Source organism: Engraulis encrasicolus, chromosome 21, assembly GCF_034702125.1.
Source record: "Engraulis encrasicolus isolate BLACKSEA-1 chromosome 21, IST_EnEncr_1.0, whole genome shotgun sequence".
NCBI lineage: Eukaryota > Metazoa > Chordata > Actinopteri > Clupeiformes > Engraulidae > Engraulis > Engraulis encrasicolus.
In genome coordinates, this window is record NC_085877.1 from 2,762,813 (window position 1) to 2,785,312 (window position 22,500).

The 22,500-nt window shown below is 45.0% G+C and overlaps 1 protein-coding gene across 2 annotated transcripts in view; it reads right to left on the reverse strand.

The window, feature by feature from the left end:
* Nucleotides 1-22,500, reverse strand: part of lrch4 (leucine-rich repeats and calponin homology (CH) domain containing 4) — a 79,426-nt gene that overhangs the window by 21,074 nt on the left and 35,852 nt on the right. For both annotated transcript variants that reach the window (XM_063187134.1, XM_063187133.1), the window contains exons 2-9: nt 21,808-21,952; nt 19,488-19,617; nt 10,404-10,509; nt 5,929-6,178; nt 1,858-1,954; nt 1,273-1,384; nt 952-1,058; nt 118-188 (exon numbers count right to left, since the gene is read on the reverse strand). In XM_063187134.1, the coding sequence (XP_063043204.1) occupies nt 118-188; nt 952-1,058; nt 1,273-1,384; nt 1,858-1,954; nt 5,929-6,178; nt 10,404-10,509; nt 19,488-19,617; nt 21,808-21,952 (1,018 nt within the window). The remainder of the gene's footprint in view (nt 1-117; nt 189-951; nt 1,059-1,272; nt 1,385-1,857; nt 1,955-5,928; nt 6,179-10,403; nt 10,510-19,487; nt 19,618-21,807; nt 21,953-22,500) is intronic.

A 22,500-nucleotide genomic window follows, 5' to 3' on the forward strand; every position in this document is an offset into this window, starting at 1 on the left:
TGCAAAGAAGAAGAATGTCGCAACACTTGGTACTGACGTGTGCTCAGCCACACACAGAAACACATATGCGCGCGCACACACACACGCACACGAGAAGAAGACCTTAGGTGTACTGACCTGCTCTCTGTGGACTCTGGGCTCTGTGACGGTGACGGTGATGGTGTTGGTGACGTACTTTCACTCTTGTCCTGCGGAGAAAGAGGAATGACCCCTCGGTAAACACGCACCACAACACACCCAAGACTTATTGGCAAAGCTCACGAAACTGTTGTGCTGAAATTATACACTTTAGGTGTGTTGCCAGATGTGTTTGTTTTTTCTCAATGGACATGAGAAATGCAAATGATTAAATGAATGAAGATCTAATACAATTGAAGACTAAAACAGGAAACATCTGGCTCTCAGGTCTACATTAATTGCCTATACTAGTTTAAAGGACAATCCTGTCCATTTCACAAACGTTTCAAGCCAATGAAAGTTGACTGGTAAAATATACAGTGTCTCTTATACAGATTGTAAGGATCTGGCCATGGATGCGCGCGTTATTCCCCAGAAAGTTTGAGGTACTCCCCTCCTTGGACAATTTTCTTTGGTTACAGCACCATTGGATGACACCCCCCCCCCCTTCTTTGTCCACTATTCCCTGACTTCATGTTATGAGGATGACGGTTTGTTTGTTTGTTTTATGTTTTTGTTTTTGTGTTTACTAAAAACCTAATAAAAAGTTAATCACAAAAAAAGAAAGTTTGAGGTACTCAGTCAGACACAATGTAAAAGTGCTGTCTTCCGTGTGTATTGCATGACGGATACTACGAAGTGCCATAAAGTGGACGCAGACTGTACAACTAAGTAAACAACAGACAAATACGATTCTTGTGTCTAACAAGATGGCAGCTACACGGACATGCCCATACTGCAAGGTGTACACTGTGTGAAATGAGGCCTCCTGACCTGTGGGGGCGCTGTGAGTGGCGTGGTGGGCCTCTTCAGCTCTGGCTCCTCTTCCTCTTCAGTCACACTGCTGTCAATGAAGTCGTCCTGCTCCACCTCCCCATTCACTACAAGAGACAAACGCCACAGCAAGGCAAGATTTCACAAGCTCAATAAAAGTTCTAAAAAGAGACTGTCTGATTGACGTCATTTTCTAAGTGTGTGCGTGTGTGTGCGTGTGTGTGCGTGCGTGCGTACCTGTACGTGTGTGTGTGCATGCGTGTGTGTGTGCATGCGTGTGTGTGTGCATGCGTGTGTGTGCGCGCGCAGGCCCGCACTCACCTTTCTCTGTGGGCAGTATCGTTGTGTGTGTCTCTTCCTCTTCCTGCAGATTCCTGTGCTCTCTGTGGCTCTCAGCCATACGCAAGGAGCGCTCAGAGAAGTCGTCAGCTGACTGTACACACACACACACACACACACACACACACACACACACACACACACACACACACACACACACACACACACACACACACACACACACACACACACACACACACACACACACACACACACACACACACACACACACACACGGTAAAGTGACCCATTCTTACAGACATTTAAAGAAGGTGGCCACTAATGAATGATGTTTAATAATAAAACGAATGGAAAGGACGTAACATCAGTCATTTCCAGACATCACTACTGAAGAGTCCAAACAACATCAATCAGTGAAAAGTTGTCTAGTGTACCAAGGCATGACTGGAAAAGATTTCCCAATAAGCAAAGGTAATCAGTAATATTCAAATTTCTTTATTGGAGGATAGCCTCTGGAGATAAAAATCTCGTTTTCGAGAGGGTCCTCAAATTAATAAAAGTAATATTAAGTATAGAGTCCACACACACACACACACACGCACGCACCTCATTCCCCGACCACCGCTTGCTGCCACTGTCCACGCTGTTGAAGCCAGAGTCCAGTCCTCCGTACTGACCCAGGAACAGCTCCTGATCCGACAAACTACAGAAATAAACACAGAGTTACTTAAAAGGGACACAGTGCAGGAAATGGACAAAAAAGGTACTGCAACTATGCTGCTCATTGAAACTGGGGTGCCTATTGCCAAATTTGATCTTTACATGAAAGTTTACAGAGTAATAACCAAATATTTTCTAGTATGGTCCAAGTACAGTCATTTTTGCAGCTAAAAATGGCTATTTTTGGAAATTCAAAATGGCGGACCATGGGGAAGACCCCCTTTTCATGTATGAAAAATGCAATTTTTCCAGTCATAATGAATACTTAGATGTTTTTATGCTGGTGCTGGTTTATATTTGATGCTGGTGGTAAGTATTCATGAAAAAGGTAACATTAGTGAATGGGCAGCATGAATTCTGGAAATAAACAACTAAAAATCTCACACAGTGTCCCTTTAAGCATCTATACGGTTGGACAGAACCGTACACACTAGGGAGACATAGGCACACACCTCCAAGCTTGCAACATGCACACAAAAGTTACCACACATCTGGTTACACAGTATACTGCTGAACAACACCTTACAGGGAGACACATACACAGACACATGCCTGTAAATTTACAACGCACACATACATTTAACACACACATCACACACATCACACAGATTTTCTCAACACACAGTAACACACACATACACATGAATAACTCTTCCGTTTTCAGTTATATACGTAGAGTCCTACACTGTTGGTAAACACCTTATAGGGAGACCTGGTGAAGCACACACCTACAAACCGACACACACCCATTAATTTACCACACACATAGATCTGCATAGCTACGCATAGTACACAGGAGTAGAAAGAGATACACACATCCATTACTCTGGCTTTCCTGGCCTCTCCCATGACCCAAGGCCCACTTATCTCTCCCACATACTGTACTCTCTCCCTCTCTCCTCCTCCTCTCTGTCCTTCTTTTCTTTATCTCTTGGAGTTAGAGAGTGAGAGGGAGCCATGATGGCTAGCTCCCTCTCTCTAATTCTCTCTCTCTCTCTCTAACTCTCTGTCTCTCTAACTCTCTGTCTCTCTAACTCTCTCTGTCCCCCTCTCCTGTCATGGCCCCTACAGCTCTGGTTTGACAAAGTCCAGCCACACCGCTCCAGAAGATGCTCCTCTCATCCAGTTCATCACCCTCTCGGCTCTGCTTTTCCTCTCCTTCGCAACATGACAAGTAACCCTTCCCTCTCTCGTCTCTCTCTCTCCTCCACAGCGCTCCTCCTTTGCATCTTCATCTACTGTACATCCATCCATCGCCCTCACTTTGTCTTTTAACCTCCCTCCTTCCCACGGCTTCTCTGTACCTAGTACATCTCCTCATACATCTCCTCTATCTTTCTCTGTGAACTGATCCCCTCTCCGTATCGCTCTCTCTGCTGACTGATCAGTGCTTATGTGCTTATGTATGACCCATTTGTTTAAGGGGCCTCTGTCATTTAGTCTTTTTTGCTTGCCCATTCCCGCCTGCTCAAAACTTTCCTAAACTTGCCATTTCTGTTCCACACGGTCTCCTTCACTTTCAGCATATTTTTTTTCTTTCTGCATTTCTTTTGAAATGATTCCTGGAAGACTTAATGCACACCTCCTTTGGCCAGGTGTGTCGGATAAGAGCCACGGGGTCACCAAAATTACAACAACAATAAGCACCCTCCCGCATATTGTCCTCATTTGCAGAGTATCTAATTGCAAGGTTGTGGAAAGAATGTGGTAGTTTCCTTTGTCATTTCAGCATTTCTTTTTTTTCCCCCTCATGCCCTCCTTCACCCATCCAACCACCAACCCACTCCTCCTCCTTTTCCCCTTATCTGGCCTCCTTCCAGCCTTTGAGGAACATCACAGGCACCGAGAGGTGTGAATGAATCACTGTACTGTACAGCAGAGTGTCTAATGCAGCTCCAAAGAATTTCTCTTTTCTCAGCGGCGCTTTTGTTCCCTCTCTCGTCTTTCTAGCGCTCTACCACTTGAACTGAAATAAGCTCCTATACCGGTCTCATTACCACGTTGATTTCGTTTTCACAACCACATAGATCAACATGGTAAAAAAGTCGGTTGTATGTAATAAAATGTGAGTCTTAAAGCATGATGCTGACTTGTCGAAAGACTGTTCCACAAATTCCTGCTTGTTATTACAGATTCTTAACCCAAAAAGTAGCATATGGTGGGCTTTTGTTACATCCTACTGTGACTTACTGCTTACTGTGACAAACTTTGTCAATTCTTTTTCCTTATTTGGCCTCGTTGCATCTCTGCTTCTCTTAAGGACATTTCACACTAAAAACCCTCAAAACCTTTTGTAGAACTCTGCATAACTCCATCGCTGTTTGAGAGTGAGAAACAATCCTCGTAGGCTTGACTGATGCCGTTCCAAAGCATTCCTCCTTCTCTCCAGTAAAGGTCATGCCACGTCTCTCTCCCCTCTCCCATGCCAGCGTGTTGTTTTGATCTCTCGCCACCTTCCCACAGAAACCTTTCCCAAATATCACACTCTCTGCCTTGAGATAGCGCCATGCCTGCCCCATCTGTCCCTCCCTCACTCACCAGCTGTTTCTTTGAGATATTGTCTTTTTAGTGCATATAATTTAGGGTATATCAAAGGCAGGTGGCTTATGGATGAGGTAAAGATAAGAATAAAATAAAATTACAAAAACACAACTCCCTAACCAGCTGGCCTCATCTGTCCATCAGCTCGTCCTGCCTGCCGCGTCCCTCCCTCGTGCCAAGTCTCTCGGCCTCCCTAGTCAGCATGTTTTCATCTCTCTCTCTCTCTCTCTCTCTCTCCACCTCCCCAGTACCTCTCTCTACCTCCGTACAAACACTCTTGGCCTTGCTGCTCCATGCCTCCCCTATTCTCCACCTCACCAGCTGTTGAAGGGCATGAGTGCACTGATAGGTGATTTGCCAAAATTCCTGTACATTATTAAGAGGTAGTTTGGCATGATATTGTAAATGCTGTTATCGAGGTGTTTTACTCCACATCATCGTAAATGAGGAGTGAGAACGCGATGATAATCCCTCAGCAGCTGATGAGGTGTGGGGCTCTCTCTCTCAGTCTCCAAGCACGCTCTGCCTTACCTCTCCATATCTCTGCATAACCCCTCTTTCATGCCATGTCCATCTGCCTGCCTCTCTTGCCAGCATGCTTTGATCTCTTCCCAGTACCTTTCCAAAATATTTAAGATTCTCCTCCCCCAAACACGGCCCCATCTCTCTTTCCTCACCAGCTGGTGAAGGGCGTGGGCCGAAGTGCCCAGTCCAGCAGAAATGAACATCTCAAAAGTCTGACTTGTTTCACTGGAAATTAACTTGTTAAAAAAATAATTTATAACTTTTAATTGGTTGCATTGTCTAATATCATTATGGCAAAAAAATACCAAAACACAACTCCCCCTCACCAGCTGTTGAAATATGTGGGCAGCAGCTTATTTGGCAAATTCCCTTGCATGTTTAAACTGACAGTTTATCAGTTTTGCTGCGTCATCATTGGAAACAAGAGCTTGAGACCTCAATGTTTTTTTTCCAAGTTTAAATAAATCAAACTACTGAGGCTGAATTCCATTTCTACCACTTCCACTTGGAGTGAACGGGAAAAACAAGTTTTTGGGGGGAAAACGAGTGGAAGAAGAAACGCAGTCTTTATATTACCTCACCAGCTGTTGGAAGTGTGTGGGCCGCAGATGACACTTTGTCAAGATAATGAACATGCTGCGTTTACTCAACATCACTGTAAACAAGGGCTTTTCCCAAGCTTAAATAAATCAAAATACTAAAATATTCCCTCATGGCCCTACCGATGCCTAACGGTAGGGCACTAGGCTACTACGCCGGTGAGCCGGGTTCGATTGCGGCCTGGGTCATTTGCCGCTCTTTCCCCATCTCTCTCTCCCCACTTGCTTCCCGTCCCTCCGTCACGGTCCTACCAAAAATGAAACACAAAAGCCCAAAAATGTCTTCCCTCACCAGCTGTTGAAGTGCGTGGGCCTGAGTGCACGGTCCAGCAGTTCGTCCTGGCTCCTCTTGCAGGCCTCCATGTTCAGGTACTTGAAGATGTGGAACTTGCCCTTGGAGCAGATCTGGGCGGGCGGCGACTGCAGGGGGTTGTTGTCCAGCGAGATGGTCTGCAGCTGCCGCAGGTGCCGGTAGCAGACGGGCACGCGCGCCACCCGGTTACACGACACGTCCAGACGCACCAGCGGCAACTCAGACAGCTCTGTAGAGGGAGGAAGAGATGGGAAGGGGGAGGTGTAGAGAGAGAGAGAGGTAGAGGAACATAATATTAGAGTATTACAGGGATGGGGGTATAGAGATTGAGGAAGAGAAAGAGAGAGACAGTCAGAGCAAGAGAGCGAGAGAGCGAGAGACAGTCAGAGCGAGAGAGAGAGAGAGAGAGAGAGAATACTTTTCATTGGTTCATAATGACAAATTACAGACAACAGAATAGCAGAATGGCATTATTGAGAATAAATTGCAGTGTGAGATTGATGACGAGTGGAAGAAAATGACAAAATGACAAAAACAGCAGAGAGAGCATGAGCATGTGGGCAGAAGGAGATTTAATGAAACGGATATGAGAAAGAGAATGAGTCATCAAGTTAGACAGCGCAACAATGGCTTTCAGTCTTTACAAAGAGATAATGGGCTCAGAATGGCAAATAAAACACGACAGAAGCCATTATTTTACTATGATACTTGTAATGCAACACCAGTGAGCATTGCAGTGTGGGAACCACTCTATTGCATTGTAGAAAAGGGGCTAAAAGTATTAAACCTCAAGCTAACGCGCCCCGCTGTGACTACATCTACATGCCTGAGAAGGCACTGCTCCACTTCACAGCAGGATCTACAGCCGGCTGACCTCAGAGCGAGCCTACTTGTGCCGCAGTGCACTTCTGCATGCTAGTGCTAGCCATCGCTGCTCTATGGCAAACTCAGCAGTATTAGCTGTACCCCACCCCTATATTCATTATGCATGGGTCTGTCTCTGGCCTAAACTGGCAGCATGAGGAGGCGTGTAAATAAAATGCCAGTTTTGAATCATTTTTCATGAGTCTTTTGACATTTAGGCGAGTAACTTAACACCTCACGGGTTAGGTCGGATTTAGGCATCGGTTTGGTCTGGGCACAGTTCTTGCGTTTTTTTCCATGGTGATTTTGTGTTGATGCCGAAACGAAAAGTGCCAGAGACATTTCCTCGCTGACATATTTATTATACATGTGTCTTGTCTCTGGCCCTCGTCCTCCAGCCAGCCAGCCAGTTAGACTAGATGGGGATTATGGCCTCATCTCCTGGGAAGAGGACGGGACGGGGTGGAGGTAACGTGACATCATCGCTGACCAACGTCATTTGCTTACAGCCCTTCCTTTCAGCTCCGTTTAGGATCAACAAGCAGTAGAGGTGTGTGTGTGAGTGTGTGTGTGTGTGTGTGGTGTATTCATGAACTTTCATGTGCGATAGATTCTGTCGTGTGTGCGTGTGGGAAGTTCCAGGTTATTGTGCCTGTGTGGGTCTCTCTGTGTGAACATGGGAAGTTGTATGTTAGTGACGGAGTGGTGTGTGTGTGTGTGTGTGTCTGTGTGTGTGTGTGTGTGTGTGTGTGTGTGTGTGTGTATAAGGATGGGAAGTTGCATTTTAATGACTGAATAGTGTGTTCGCATTTGTGTGTGTGCGGGTGTGTATGTGTTGTGTTAGTGTGTGCCTGTGTGGGAAGTTCCATATTAGTGTGTGTGCGTGCGTGTATGTGCTGTATTAGTGTGTGTGTGTGGGAAGTTCCATGGTAGCGTGTGTTTGTGTGTGCGTGGGTGGACAAAGGGACGGGGATGTTCGACAGCCCATCTTCAAATCTGTTAGAAGCATCACCTATTTATAGCTCCTCTTGAACAATGATGCATATCGCACACAGATAAGGAAGGAAGGAAGAGAAACTGTATGAGGGAATGTGTGTATGTGTGTGTGTGTGTGTGTGTGTGTGTGTGTGTGTGTGTGTGTGTGTGTGTGTGTGTGTGTGTGTGTGTGTGTGTGTGTGTGTGTGTGTGTGTGTGTGTGTGTGTGTGTGTGTGTGTGTGTGTGTGTGCATATTTGTGTGTGCGTGTGCGTGTGCGTGCCCGTGCGCGACAAAAGGGAAGGTACCATAAGTGTGTCAAAGTATACACCACAGAGGACATCTCCTCTCTGAATAGCTGTGCGTGTGCTTCAATGACCAGTATGCTGCACTGCACATGGTAGTCTGTGTGTGTGTGTGTGTGTGCACATGTGTGGGCCCTGATCTGGGATCAGTGTAGGCGGTGGCCAGGATTAGCCCCGAGTGCTCCGAGGGCAGACCTCCGAACAGCCAGAGGCAAGAGAGGGCTGATAGAGAATTGGGGGATTACTGCGGTCGCCTCGCTGCTACAGGGAGGGACAGGCCAGCCCTGGAAGACACTGATGTGGGGGGATAAAGTCAAGCACTCTTGTGTCTATTCCCGGAGCGGAGCAGAGCACAGCACTGCACAGCAGGGATTACAGCACGACTCTCTCCAGCTACTGGCTCTTGGCACACAAGCACCTCACGGTAGAGGAAAGTGGAGAGGCAACCAGAGTGACAACTAAGAGGGACAAGCTCTTATGCAATGCAATCTCCTTTGTGTTTGTGTTCATGATGAAAATCCAAATTAAACGGTAGCAAAAGTACTTTGACAAGCAAACAGATGTTCAAGCAATCAGATATTTTAGCTAAATTACGGTGTCTGCCTTGGTTTAGCTTTGGATGTTCAAGCAATCAGATATTTTAGCTAAATTACGGTGTCTGCCTTGGTTTAGCTTTACAGGACCATCTTAAAACCTGTTGCATAATCCATATCACTCTTAAAAAACCACATGCTTCTTGGCACACGTCTACCTCAAACGGCCTAAACCAGAGTAAGAACTCAAGAGCAACAAACTCCTGTCTCTCACCACATGTGTGATGGGCTCTCATTTTGTGTGTTTCTGTTCAGTACAGAAATTCAAATGAATGGGAGCAAAAGCTCGTGTTGGCTGAATGATGATGCCTGTCTTAAACTGAGTTTGCATGTCACTACTTACTAATGCGCTCTATCAGTCAATAGAATGTGTGTTCCAGCGATGTGAGGTCTGAGGTTGACGGAGGTGAAGAAGATATTCGATATCGCGAGCTCAGTCACAGATATTTTCACTTTTGCGTGAGTAAGCAAGAAGCTTAGCAGCGAGTGTGGACATAGCTTTAATCTACCTACCTACCTACCTACCTACCGGAGCAGGTTAAGACCCGCTACATAACATTACAGTTGACGCATGACATTGCACTTAATGCCACATGTACACGTGAGAGATGCGTTAACGCTAAAGCTTACAGGTAGGTTTCCCGTTTACAAACATTGACACTGTGAGCAGGGACAAGATGCGAGACAGCCAATCACGTGAGCGCATTTCTTGAGTGACAGTCGTTTACAAACAATCAGAGGTTGCAGAGGGATCCTCAGCTGTGTGCGCATACAGGAATGTTTGTATACAAGAAACCCATGTATATTCTCAGGTTTGCAACTGTTGCCCTCGGCTTCACTGTATCATTAAGCAGGTCTTGGTGGGCCCAATTACACATTCTCAATTTCAGTGCAGAGGAAAGTCCCCTTCAGAGACGAGACAGCGCTAACCACTACTTCTCTTTTCCAAGTCTCAGGTATGCCTATTTTAGGAACAAGACGGGGAAAACTCTGAGCCTTGAATAGAAACCGTTTCAGAGTTCCTCTGTCCCTCCCTGTGTGTGGCGGTGGTGTATTCGAGCTAGCTGAACCGAAGCCAATCCGCTGTGACAATAGGCTGACTGAAGGATCATTGGGACTGACCACTGCTTACTGTTGGCCTTTTAGGGTGCAGATTGGGAGAAGCAGGACACGCTTTAAGAAGATGGCAGAGGTCACAGGCACAGCATGGAGGAGGTCACGAGGAGTCGCGGACAGACAGAAAGCTGAGAGATTGTGGGGTCAGGATGTTGGGGGGCGGAGGTGGGGTCGTGGAGTTTGGGGTTCAGAGGTCAAAAGAGGTCAAAATGGACTAGAGGGAGACAGAGAGAGAAACAGAGAGAGAGACAGACAGACAGACAGACAGACAGACAGACAGACAGACAGAGATAGCGAGACAAGGATTGATGGATAAAGATTATGCATAGATAGATAGATGGATACATAGATAGCCAGACACACAGAGACAGACAGAAAGACAGACAGATAGATAGCCAGACAGATACAGTAGATAGCCAGACAGACAGAAAGACAGACAGTGCAACAAGAGACAGAGAAAAGGGAAAAAACGATGGGAAGGATTTCGGGGCTTGGGCTTGGGATGTGGGGGGTGTGAGCGTGACGTGGGGAGGTGGCAGAGTTTGGGGTTCAGGGGTCAGGAGAGGTCAGAGGTGACAGAAGGACAGGGCGGGGGGACGGACCTTCAGGCAGTGTGGTGAGCTGGTTCCTCCGCAGGTTGAGGTCTCGCAGACTGGCCAGCTGCCCCAGCTCTACCGGCAAACACTGAAGATCATTACAGCTCACGTCCTATAGGAGAGAGAGGGAGAGAGAGGGGGAGAGAGAGAGAGAGAGAGAGAGAGAGAGAGAGAGAGAGAGAGAGAGAGAGAGAGAGAGAGAGAGAGAGAGAGAGAGAGAGAGAGAGAGAGAGAAAAAGAGATACTCATTCATCAGTCATTTTACAGTTACAGTTACAGACAACTGAATACAAGAAAACTTTAAGCATAAAAGGGGGTAAATTATTCACACCGACAGCACAGCTCCCCAATATACGCTCCCCATCATAACAATTCACACCATTAGACCAACACTCCTCATTACCAAGTGAACAGAGACAGAAAGAGAGAGAGGGGGAGAGAGAGACTTTTTTGACTTTTCGAAATCGCATTTATTTACAGAAAATATTTAAAAGACATACAGAAATGTCATTCTGACATTAGATTAAATGTGGGTCAAGTATTTAATGAAAAAAAATATAAATAAATAAATAGTACAAAACCACACAAAACAAAAACAACAAAAACTACAGGGTGAATTGCACCACATCATCCACAATGATGCACAAAGCATTATTTTGACACCATATGTCCTTGAAGGTGTCAAGATCCATACCTGCCAACCTTTAAAAAAAAATTTGAGTAGCAACTTATCGCGGCGCGGCAATTCACGGCGCAACAACTTGGCATGGCAAAGCAACGGGGTCGCCGGCGGGCCCATCTGAGAGGCTACTTTGTTTTGCATAGTCTGCCCTACACCTAGGGTTGCCAAATGTCAACAGGGAAGATATGAGACACTTCATTCAGGCAGGGGGGTCCTCCCCCAGAAAAAAAATGCTTTTCTTAGATGCAATTTCCTGCATTTTAATGCATTTTAGCCTAACATCCCGTGTATCTGGCAAATAGTTTATCTTGCTCTTCACAGTACTTTGAACTACCATAATTTATTAAACTTTCATGAAAGATTTTTGTTTTGTTTGTTTCACACCATAACACCAATAAAATGCTATGATATAGTGTGCTGGAGGCCTCTAAATTAACTTTACTGATCATCAGCCAATATGGCTGTTAATCTTACTAGTCAAACATACCACCAGTCTGGCTAGTAGGCCTAAGTGGCTATTAAGTTATCCTATGTACCAGCCAAACAGAGCATTTGGTCACTTGGGGGGTGTTGGAGCTGGAATTGAGTATGAAATTGAAGCATTTGCTGATTATTTTTTTGGCTGTAGAAGGTACATGTAGGAAAATGTATAATTTGATTATAAAATACCGAGGCATTTCAGTGATTTTTATGAACAAAAAGTTGAATTGTAATGATTCTTACATCATCTCCCCCAATATTAATAAATGGTGATGTTGTCACCTACTGTGAAGAAGCATCAGCAGTAGAGAAAAAGATAAAGACAAGTGTTATCTAAGCTAGGATAATATCAGGTTAATATTATTACGTTGGGGGCTAACATCAAAATCACACTTTCAGCATTCATTCAGTACAAAATGCGTCATGTAGTGGCTCTACTGAGGGACGGGGGCTAATGGCCAATGCTTTTGGAACTTCCACGGTAACTTTTGAGGGGCATCGCTTCTTTTTTTCACTTCTCTGCATAATAGTAGGCCTATCTACCCTCATCTGCCGTCATGAGTTGGCTATTGTTCACTGTTCGGCACATATATGATGATAGGAGAATTGATTTTATTAATAGATTGCCATACGTGATTACGGATAGTAGTCGTGGAGTGGTGCATATTTGGTATGACGCACGACCTGTTACACCTGTTCACAGAATGGGCCATGACTCAGGGGGGAACAGTATCCCTATACGGTGTCATGGTAGGTTATGGATGTAGACCTACTCCGAGCACAACCGTTAGAACTATCGCTTTAATTTCCCGAGTTAAAATGATCCGGCGCAAAGGGAAACCGAATTTAGTTTGCTGCTAATCTGCTAATTTATAGCACGGTCATCGACACATTTTCTCATTCGGAAGTAATCTCGTGTCGGTCCAATATCAAAACAAGCAACAACATATTGCCGTCAAATACGGCGAAACATTGGGTGAATCATTACGACAGACCTCGGCCTTTATTTATTTTCATAAGTTTAGGGATTTAGCAACTGGACGCAATTCACTATTCCCATACAGGCTACCTTTCTCAAAGTCCATTTACCTTTGAAACGGTGATTTTGACGGTGCTCACTTGTAAAACTACAGCGACAGTACCAAGATGGATAATACATGACGACAGGAGGAGGACACTTGTTTCAGAGATTATAGGAGTACATTAACCAGTCTCTCTGCTTGTGTGATTAGATTTCGAAGCAAACTTTCTGGCGGCAGCTGATGCCTCGACTCGGGAGGAGCGCAGCATAACAAATGAAGACATCCAAACTAGTTCTAGCGCTCTGATTGGTCAATATTCCCCCCACACGTTGCTGGCCAATGGAAAGGCCAGCGCGAGACAACTGCAAGCAGAGCCATGTCTACGGCTCTGTCTGGTTGCAAGTCTACAGAGCAATTTACAAGGGCCCACTTTGCTATTGGTTTTTCGCGTATTTTGAAGTGACAGCGCCGTAGTTTGATGTCAAAATCCGTATCTGCTACACAAAATGCGTAATGGTCGGCAGGTATGAAGATCTGACATTTCCTTGTAAAAACGAAAATCAATCAGTAACCTAGATCTCACCAAAGTTGAAAAAACCAGATCGAGGTCAAAACCAGAGTCATGTTCTATCCTATTCCTCCTGCTTACATAAACTGCCATTTTTGCTTGTCCAATAAGGAAATTCAGCAGTTGACACTTGTATTTCTGTTTCCTTGTGTATTTGAACCCAAAAATAAAAACTTCCATTGAAAAAGGCTCATTAAAAGAGCCAAACAATCTTCTCAAGCACAAAAACAAAGACTCCAGACGTTGGCAGTGCATAAATGCGTGAAAAACAGTCTCTCTTTGTGAACAAAAAGGGCAATCATGGCCAACATCAGAATTTATGACAGAGATAAAAGAATTGACAGCAATGGCACCATGTAGTATTCTCCATTGTAAATCCCCAGCCCTTTTGGTTAATGGTGACTTGTACAGTGCTCTCCAGTGTGGTTTGACTTGCTGTTCTACTTGTAGAACAGCACGCCAAGGTGTGTCCACTCTGGCTTCTAGACACTTTTTATTCAAACCTTTCACACATAAGCGATAAAGCATTTTTCCGGAGGCTAGATTAGACCCCAGAAACATGACATCATCGTCATCATCATCATCATCATCCTCATCACTCCTACCCCCAGCATCAGGGAAAACATTTGATCCTCCTGAGGAGACATGGAAACATGGCATTAGATCACATTCATTAGGGAAAAGAAAATCTTTTTTGTATTGATCCAGCAACAAAAAACTACCTTCAGAAAAAAAAGAACGTAACTTTAGAAGGAAACTTGTAACTATGCGAATGGATCTCAGACCTAGGTGTTGAGCCACTACTTCAGCATTCCCAAACAGTGGCCCTGTCAACTTCAGAAGATCCCCCAAAGTAATAAGCCCAGCTTTAAGCAAGACTTCAGAAGGAATAAGCCTCTCTTGTGTGAGGTCCAGGAGTGAACCATAAACCAATGGCTCTTGCAATAGCCAGAAGAGAGATTTTTCATTCACAGATCTGTTGACTCTCATAATGTTCCACACCTTGAAAGAGTTCCGGTAAAAAACAGGGAGCTTTCTTAAATCCATCAGAGTAGAGTTCATCCAAAAAAGGGTCTTGTCCAAACCCAGGCCCCCAAAAGTCCTCAGGATGGCACAGGCCACCTCTTTCCAGCAGGAGTCTACAGCGCCATCCAAAAGTCTCTGTATGAACTGAAGCCGGAAAGCTGCAGTCCTACTTTGTAGATGGATCAACCCCTGTCCACCTTCGTCCTTGGGCAAAAAAAGGACACCTTGCTTAACCCAATGTAGCCCATCCCAAAAAAAATCAACCAAAATGGATTGTACTTTGGACAAAAAAGGGCAGGGGGGTCTATACATGCAAGCCTATGCCAAAGGGATGAGGCCACCAGATTATTTATTATTAGAACACGCCCCCTATAGGACAATTTCTTCACCAGATAATTCCAACGATTTAGCCGGCCCTTAATCTTGTCAATAGTCCCCTCAAAGTTTTTCTGTATAAAACTTTCATCCCCAAGGAAGACCCCCAAGTATTTGAAACCACCCCTGGACCACACTAGACCCCCTGGGAGGCACGGCGTACCAGAGGGCCATTTGCCCACTAAAAAAGCTACACTTTTCCCCCAGTTAACTTTGGAAGAAGATAATCTGTTGAAATCATTGAATACATTAACCATGATGTCAACATCCCTTTGGCTACTAACCAGAATGGCTACATCGTCGGCATAGGCAGAAAGTTTGAAAGAGAAAGCGCTATCAGGGAGAGACACCCCCTGCATTTTGGCTCTTAACTGAATTAACAGAGGCTCAATGGCCAAAGTGTACAACATGCCAGATAGGGGGCACCCTTGCCTAATTCCCCTTAACACCTTAAAAGGAGCACACAAGTCACCATTTATTTTCAATATACTTTCACAGTCACTGTACAAAGCTCTAATGTAGTTAATGAAATCATCATTAAAACCAAAAGCTTTCAATACACCCCATAAATAGTTAAATTCAATTCTATCAAAGGCTTTAGTTTGATCCACTGACACTAGGCCAAAATTCAAATTGAGAAGTTTTCCAATTTCTAAAATATCTCTGATAAAACTAATATTATCGTAGATAAGCCTGCCTGGTACACAATAGGTCTGGTCCGGTTCGATTATATCTCCCAACACTTCACAAAGCCTGTTTGCAAGAACTTTTGAGAGCAGCCGGTAATCCACACAGAGGATGGATACAGGCCTCCAGGATGCCATGTCCTTCAAATCCCCCTTCTTAGACAGCAAAGTCAGGACTGCTCGACGACAAGTGAGCGGCAGCCGGCCTTCAGCCAAGCTGTCCCGCAACACAGCCAGTAGGTCTGCGCCCATCTCTGGCCAAAAGGACTTATAAAAAGCAACCGGCAAACCATCGATACCCGGTGCTTTGCCACATTCCATGCTCTGGAGGGCTTTGTCCAATTCATCCAGGGTTATCACCCTACCAAGGTCCTGATTTGCCTGCCTAGAGACTTTGGGTAGACTTGTGAAAAAAGGACTGTCCGGAGCCTCACCATAGGATATTTCACTCCTATAAAGTTCCTCATAAAACTCGACCGCTCTCTTTCGAACATCACCATGACTGGTTAGGAGATTTCCATTTTTAGACAGAAGACCATGTATAAGCCTTCTCTGACCATTTTTCTTTTCCAGATTGAAAAAAAATTTAGATGGTGCATCCATTAACTCTGCACTCTGAAATCGAGACCGGACCAGAGCTCCTTGCGCCTTGACGCCCAGCAGGTCATTTAAAAGAGTCTTTTTTGTTTTCAAACTTTCCAAATGTGAATGATGGCCATTCGTTTCAGCTATTTTTTGGAGTTCCATTATTTCACCTTCTAATAATTTCATTCGCCGAGCTATGTCGCCTGTGACATGTGAAGTATATTGTTGACATAATTGCTTTATCTGGGCCTTTCCAAAATCCCACCATTGTTGCAGCGACTGAAAAGAAGACTTTTTCATTTTATAATCCCTCCAAAAAAATTTGAACACATCTCTGAAATGGTTATCGCTTAATAAACTTGTGTTAAAATGCCAATAAGCACTTTTGTGCCGGGTAGCACTGACATAACACGTGCAAAGTACCATACTATGGTCTGAAAAGCCCACTGGCAGTATAAGACATGATTTAAAGAAGCTAAGCTGATGCTTAAAACTATAGAACCGGTCTAATCTCGCCAGGGAAAAAGTGTTGTCAAAAGCGTGTGCCCATGTGTATTGTCTATGATTATTATGAAGACATCTCCAGACATCAGCCAAATCATGTGAATTAATGAACTCAATAAGCCTCTTACGAGATGGCATATGAGGCTCTCTGTGATTCCGGTCTATGCAGAGTTCAGTGCAGTTGTAGTCCCCTCCAAGAATTAAGAAATCCCCAGGGTCACAATCCTTTAAAAACATCATCTAAGGTGCTTAGAAACAGCATTCTCTCACGGCCTTCAGTCGGCGCATATACACAAATGAAAACAAAAAAACTATTCTCAAATTGAGCTCTGACTCTTAGAAGTCTACCTTTGACACATTCATCCACTTCATATGAGGAAGGAATACAGTTTTGTGAAAAAATAATGGCAACCCCACCACTAGTATTAGTCTTATGGCTTAGAATAGATAACCCTCCAAATTCCTTCGCCCAGTCTGCAGCATTGTTAACGTCAGAGTGTGTTTCTTGTGCAAATAAAACATCAATGGATTTTTCTTTAATTGTTTCAAAGAGCAACGCCCTTTTCATTCCATCTCTAGCTCCATTTAAATTTAATGAAGCAATTTTAAATTCACCCATAAGTAGGAGGAGAAAAAGAAAAAATAACCTTAAAGACATCATCATTTTAGAAAAAAAATAAATCAGGGGTGGATGTTCACTTTCCAACATGCTCTTTTAACAGTGTACGAAGCTTTCCAAGAATCTTAACCAAACGAAACCCCTCCCTCCTGGTGAATTTACTTTCAGCCATGTATAATTTGGTTTTTGCAATAAATTGCTCAATGTCGGGAAAATGTTCGTCAAGTTTAACATTTCTTGCACCTTTGGTCTTTTTCAAAAAACTTTTGATGTCTTCTACACTGTATTGGCGACTAGGGAAGCCACTTTGACGAAGACTACAAGTTACGTTAAACTCAGAATCACTTTCACTCTCCGTGTCGGTACCCTCAAGCTCAACTAGTAAGTCCTTCTTTTTACTCTGCGCTGCAGAACTAGAAGGCCCAATTGTTCTCTTCTTACCACGAGGGACTTTAAAAGAAGCTTCGTCAGTATCCATGTTTTGACTACTGTCATCAGTCAGATCACTAAGGGCAGAGGCACCCTGATGAACAACAGACGCAACGCTAGACTGAGAAGCGTCACTGTCAATCGACATGTCATTTTCAGGTTCAACATTTTCCTTCACAGGGTCTGAAGACGCACCCTGATCAGCTGAGTTAGTGTCGGGTGTTTCAGTAGGCCTATTTACAGGGGCTTGTTCAGGTGGCTGAACATCAGTATCGTCTTGTTCAGTCGTTGCGTTTTCTTTATCAGTCGCGGGGGGTTCCCCGACATTTCCTGCTTGCGCATCGTCACCACTTGCCGAGCTATTGCGTTTTTCAGGGCAATCTCGCAGCAAGTGGCCAGGTAGCCCACAACCAAAGCATTTCATCATACGACTAGTGGCATAAATAGCGTAGCTGAAACCTTCAATTTTAACATTCAGAGTCAGATCCACCTCAGAGTCCGTGTCGTTAAGGATCATATGCACGTAACGCCTAAAGGACACTACATGTTTCAGCAAGGGGTTTTTACTGGCAATAGCGATTTTTCTGATCGGGGAAACAAGTTTACCATAACGAGTCAATGACTGCGCCAAAATATCATCATTAATGAAAGGCGGAACATTGGAAAGAATTACTTTCTTAGAAGGGGTAGACAAGGGAAGCACTGGAGTAAACACGTCATCAATCATTACACCATTCTCAACCATCACGGTTGCCAACTCGACAGTCTCCAAGAACAAGACAATTGCCTTATTCATACGAGACGCAGACAAAACTTTCTCATGCCCAACCATTTCACCAACGGCTAAACTACACACTTCTACACTGGCGGGGGATTCTATCTTAATTCCATGTCGCCGCGTAAGAAAATCAAACTTCCCTCTACCTGAGGCAGCCATGCCCCCGACTAAGGAGCAGACGCCCAGGGAGAGCGCAAAACTAAATAAACAACAGACACACTACAAGAAGTACCAAGTAAAATAACTAAGGAAAACCGAACAACAAAAGTATATGTATGTGTAAAGTAAGAAGTATAAGAGAAAAGCAAGGACGCGGTGCAGCGACCGCACACAGTCACACGCTCACTCACAGCGCTCCGCCCACTCACTCCCAGCATCCACTCCGTCAGAGAGAGAGAGAGAGAGAGAGAGAGAGAGAGAGAGAGAGAGAGAGAGAGAGAGAGAGAGAGAGAAAAAGAGATACTCATTCATCAGTCATTTTACAGTTACAGTTACAGACAACTGAATACAAGAAAACTTTAAGCATAAAAGGGGGTAAATTATTCACACCGACAGCACAGCTCCCCAATATACGCTCCCCATCATAACAATTCACACCATTAGACCAACACTCCTCATTACCAAGTGAACAGAGACAGAAAGAGAGAGAGAGAGAGAGAGAGAGAGAGAGAGAGAGAGAGAGAGAGAGAGAGAGAGAGAGAGAGAGAGAGAGAGAGAGAGACAGAGACAGGGAGACAGAGACAGAGACAGAGAGACAGAGACAGAGAGACAGAGACAGAGAAACAGATGGAAAAGGAGAGAAATAATGGGTGGGACAAACAAAGAAGGGAAAAAAGATGGAGAAAGAAGGGAGTGTTTAAGTACACGAACAAAGACTGTAAATCATTGCTATGCAAATCACAAGGGCCACTTTATATGCAGAAGGGAGGAGCCAAGCTCTAAAAAGAAAAAGAAAAAACAGCCGGTTTTATAGTGAGGACATTTGCAGGACAGCAGAGCAGAAAGAAGAGAAAAAAGAACGCAAGAATAGCAGACAGCAACAGAGGAGGAGGAGAAATAAGAGCAGTGACACTGGAACAGACTTCAGAGAAAAGTTGCGGAGAAAGAGGAGAATGGAGGGATGAAAGTGGTAGGGTTGCTGAAAGGGTGCGCAGCACAATGGAGTGGGTAATCTGACCCAGTGGCGTGTGAAGAGTGAGTGTGTGTGTGTGTGTGTGTGTGTGTGTGTGTGTGTGTGTGTGTGTCTACATTACCAGCTGATGTAGGTGAGAGGGTGTGTTTGTGTGTGTGTGTGCTTGCGTGCGCATGTGTGTATGTGTGCGTGTGTGTGCATTACCAGCTGGCGTAGGTGTGAGAGGGCGTGGATGGCGGGTGGCAGGGCGGCCAACTTGTTGTTGCTGACGATGAGGACCCGCAGCAGGGGCAGCTGACACACCGACACCGGCAAACTGGAGAGCTGATTACGACTGGAGAGAGAGAGAGAGAGAGAGAGGGAGAGAGAGAGAGAGAGAGAGAGGGAGAGAGAGAGAGAGAGAGAAGGGGGGAGAGAGAAGGGGGGAGAGAGAAGGGGGGAGAGAGAAGGGGGAGAGAGAGAGAGAGAGAATCAGACACACACACACATTCATAAAACACAGAGGCATGAAAAACACACACATACATCTTTAGCTACAAGAGTTACAGGAGTGTGTGGCACAGTTTTCTTTTTGTGGTGTATCGGGTCGCCAGCACCTCCTTTTCTGGCGTGCGTTTGGCACCTTCACTAATGTGCATTGCACACATAAACACGCACACAAGGATGCACGCACTTACGCACACATGTATACAGTGCACACAAACATACACACAGCTCCTTTTCTGGTATGCATGTTGCACATTCCCTAATTTGCATGCATACGTGCACACAAAGACATACACACACAGTTGTTCACAAAGACATACACACACCTCCTTTTCTGGTATGCATTTTGCACATTCACTTATTCGCATGCATACGTGCACACAAAGACATACACACACAGTTGTTCACTTGCACATGCAGATGTAAGCATGTGAGCTTGCACGCACACATACAACCACAGTGGAGAGAAGAGGTCATTAAACATGGAAAGGCATGCTCCTTGGGTAAATGTTTAGATTCAATATTGACTGTTTAATATTGAACTCACTAAAGGTATGTAACATTAAACATTGCCTTTTAAATAGACATGTATGAATTGTGTGTGTGTGTGTGTGTGTGTGTGTGTGTGTGTGTGTGTGTGTGTGTGTGTGTGTGTGTGTGTGTGTGTGTGTGTGTGTGTGTGTGTGTGTGTGTGTGTGTGTGTGTGTGTGTGTGCTGATGTAAGTGCTGCGGTATGACATTTAGGTGAGTGAGGTGAGGTGAGGTGAGATGACTACAAGCTGAGCACACACAGATATGTAGTATACATTTCATAGCCTACGTATACCCTGTGGGAGTGCCTGCGTAAGTGTTTGTGTTTTGTGTGTAACATGTTCAAGTAAGTGAGGTGTTCCTCTGTGTGTGCGCGCCTGCACCTGATGTTGAGGCAATCATTTTGGCAATGTTTGGATGTCTAATCCTGCAATCCCTGTGTGACGATCCAAATAATAGTACTAAACGGTGTGTGTGTGTGTGTGTGTGTGTGTGTGTGTGTGTGTGTGTGTGTGTGTGTGTGTGTGTGTGTGTGTGTGTGTAATGTTTAAATATACCTCATGTTGAGGTAGGTGAGAGCCTGTAGCGCGCCCGTGCGTAATGCGCATGTTTACTTGATGTCGAGGTAGGCGCGGGCCTGTAGCTGTCCCAGGTGAGCGCGTCTGTCTGTCTGTCTGTGTGAGTGTGTGTGTGTGCAATGTGCGTGTGTGTAATGTTTAAATATACCTCATGTAGGAATGTGTGTCAGTGTGTACGATACGATGCAATTTGACTTTATTGTCAGTTTTCACTGAAATTCTTTTTGCGTCCCTGAGCAACACTCGCTTAAGACGGGACATACACATAACATCACAAGACTGTGTGTGTGTGTGTGTGTGTGTGTGTGTGTGTGTGTGTGTGTGTGTGTGTGTGTGTGTGTGTGTGTGTGTGTGTGTGTGTGTGTGTGTGTGTGTGTGTGCATTCATGCAATGTTGAGGTATATGAGGGCTTGTAGGTGCCCCAGGTTTGGAGGAATGTGTGTCAGTGTGTGTGTGTGTGTGTGTGTGTGTGTGTGTAATGTGTGTACCTGATGTTGAGGTAGGTGAGAGCCTGTAGGTGTCAAAGGTGAGCGTGTGTGTGTGTGTGTGTGTGTGTGTGTGTGTGTGTGTGTGTGTGTGTGTGTGTGTGTGTGTGTGTGTGTGTGTGTGTGTGTGTGTGTGTGTGTGTGTAATGCACATGTTTACCTGATGTTGAGGTAGGTGAGGGCCTGTAGGTGTCCCAGGTGAGTGGGAGTGTGTGTGTTTGTGTGTGTGTGTGTGTGTGTGTGCGTGCGTGCGTGCGTGTAATGTGCATGTTTACCTGATGTTGAGGTAGGTGGGGGCCTGTAAGTGTCCCAGGTGAGAGTGTATGTGTGTGTGTGTGTGTGTGTGTGTGTGTGTGTGTGTGTGTGTGTGTGTGTGTGTGTGTGTGTGTGTGTGTGTGTGTGTGTGTGTGTGTGTGTGTGTGTGTGTGTAATGTGCATGTTTACCTGATGTTGAGGTAGGTGAGAGCCTGTAGGTGTTGCAGGTTGTCGGAGAGCGAGCGGACGCAGTTGTGGTAGAGGCTGAGCGTCTCCAGGGAGATGAATTGGCACAGCTCCTCAGGCAGCTCACACAGCCGGTTCTTAGACAGGTCTGTTAGGAGACAAGGACCAATCACGGTTAAGAACACATCCTGGTAGAGAAGCAACAGCCAATCACAAGCAGGTAGGTACTATCAAAACATTATCGAAGTCAAAAACATTATCGAAGAGGGGAGAGGAAAAGGACCAGTCACGGTGAAGAACATTCTGGTATGGTCACAGCTAATCAGAAGCAGGCAAAGTTATTGAAAATAATTTAACGGCTGGAATTCTGGGGAAATTGGTTCAAGGGCATGTCTGATGGGATAAATCCACAGACTTCGTTGGATGCTGTACATCGGCCAACCACAGTCAAGAACTTCACCACTCAAAGGGGCAACAGCCAATTGAGAGGAGGCATGATGATGATGACCAATACAATCCCAATACCAGTCACCTTTAAGAACAAAATGCTGACACAGGCAAAGTGGGAGGCAAGGTGGCAGGCAAAGTCATTAAAACTCCTTATTTACTGGTAGAAATTATGGGATGTACGGGCTCTTGGGCCCATCCGATCAATAGGGTAGCCTATATCGACCAACCAACCACAGTCAAGAACTA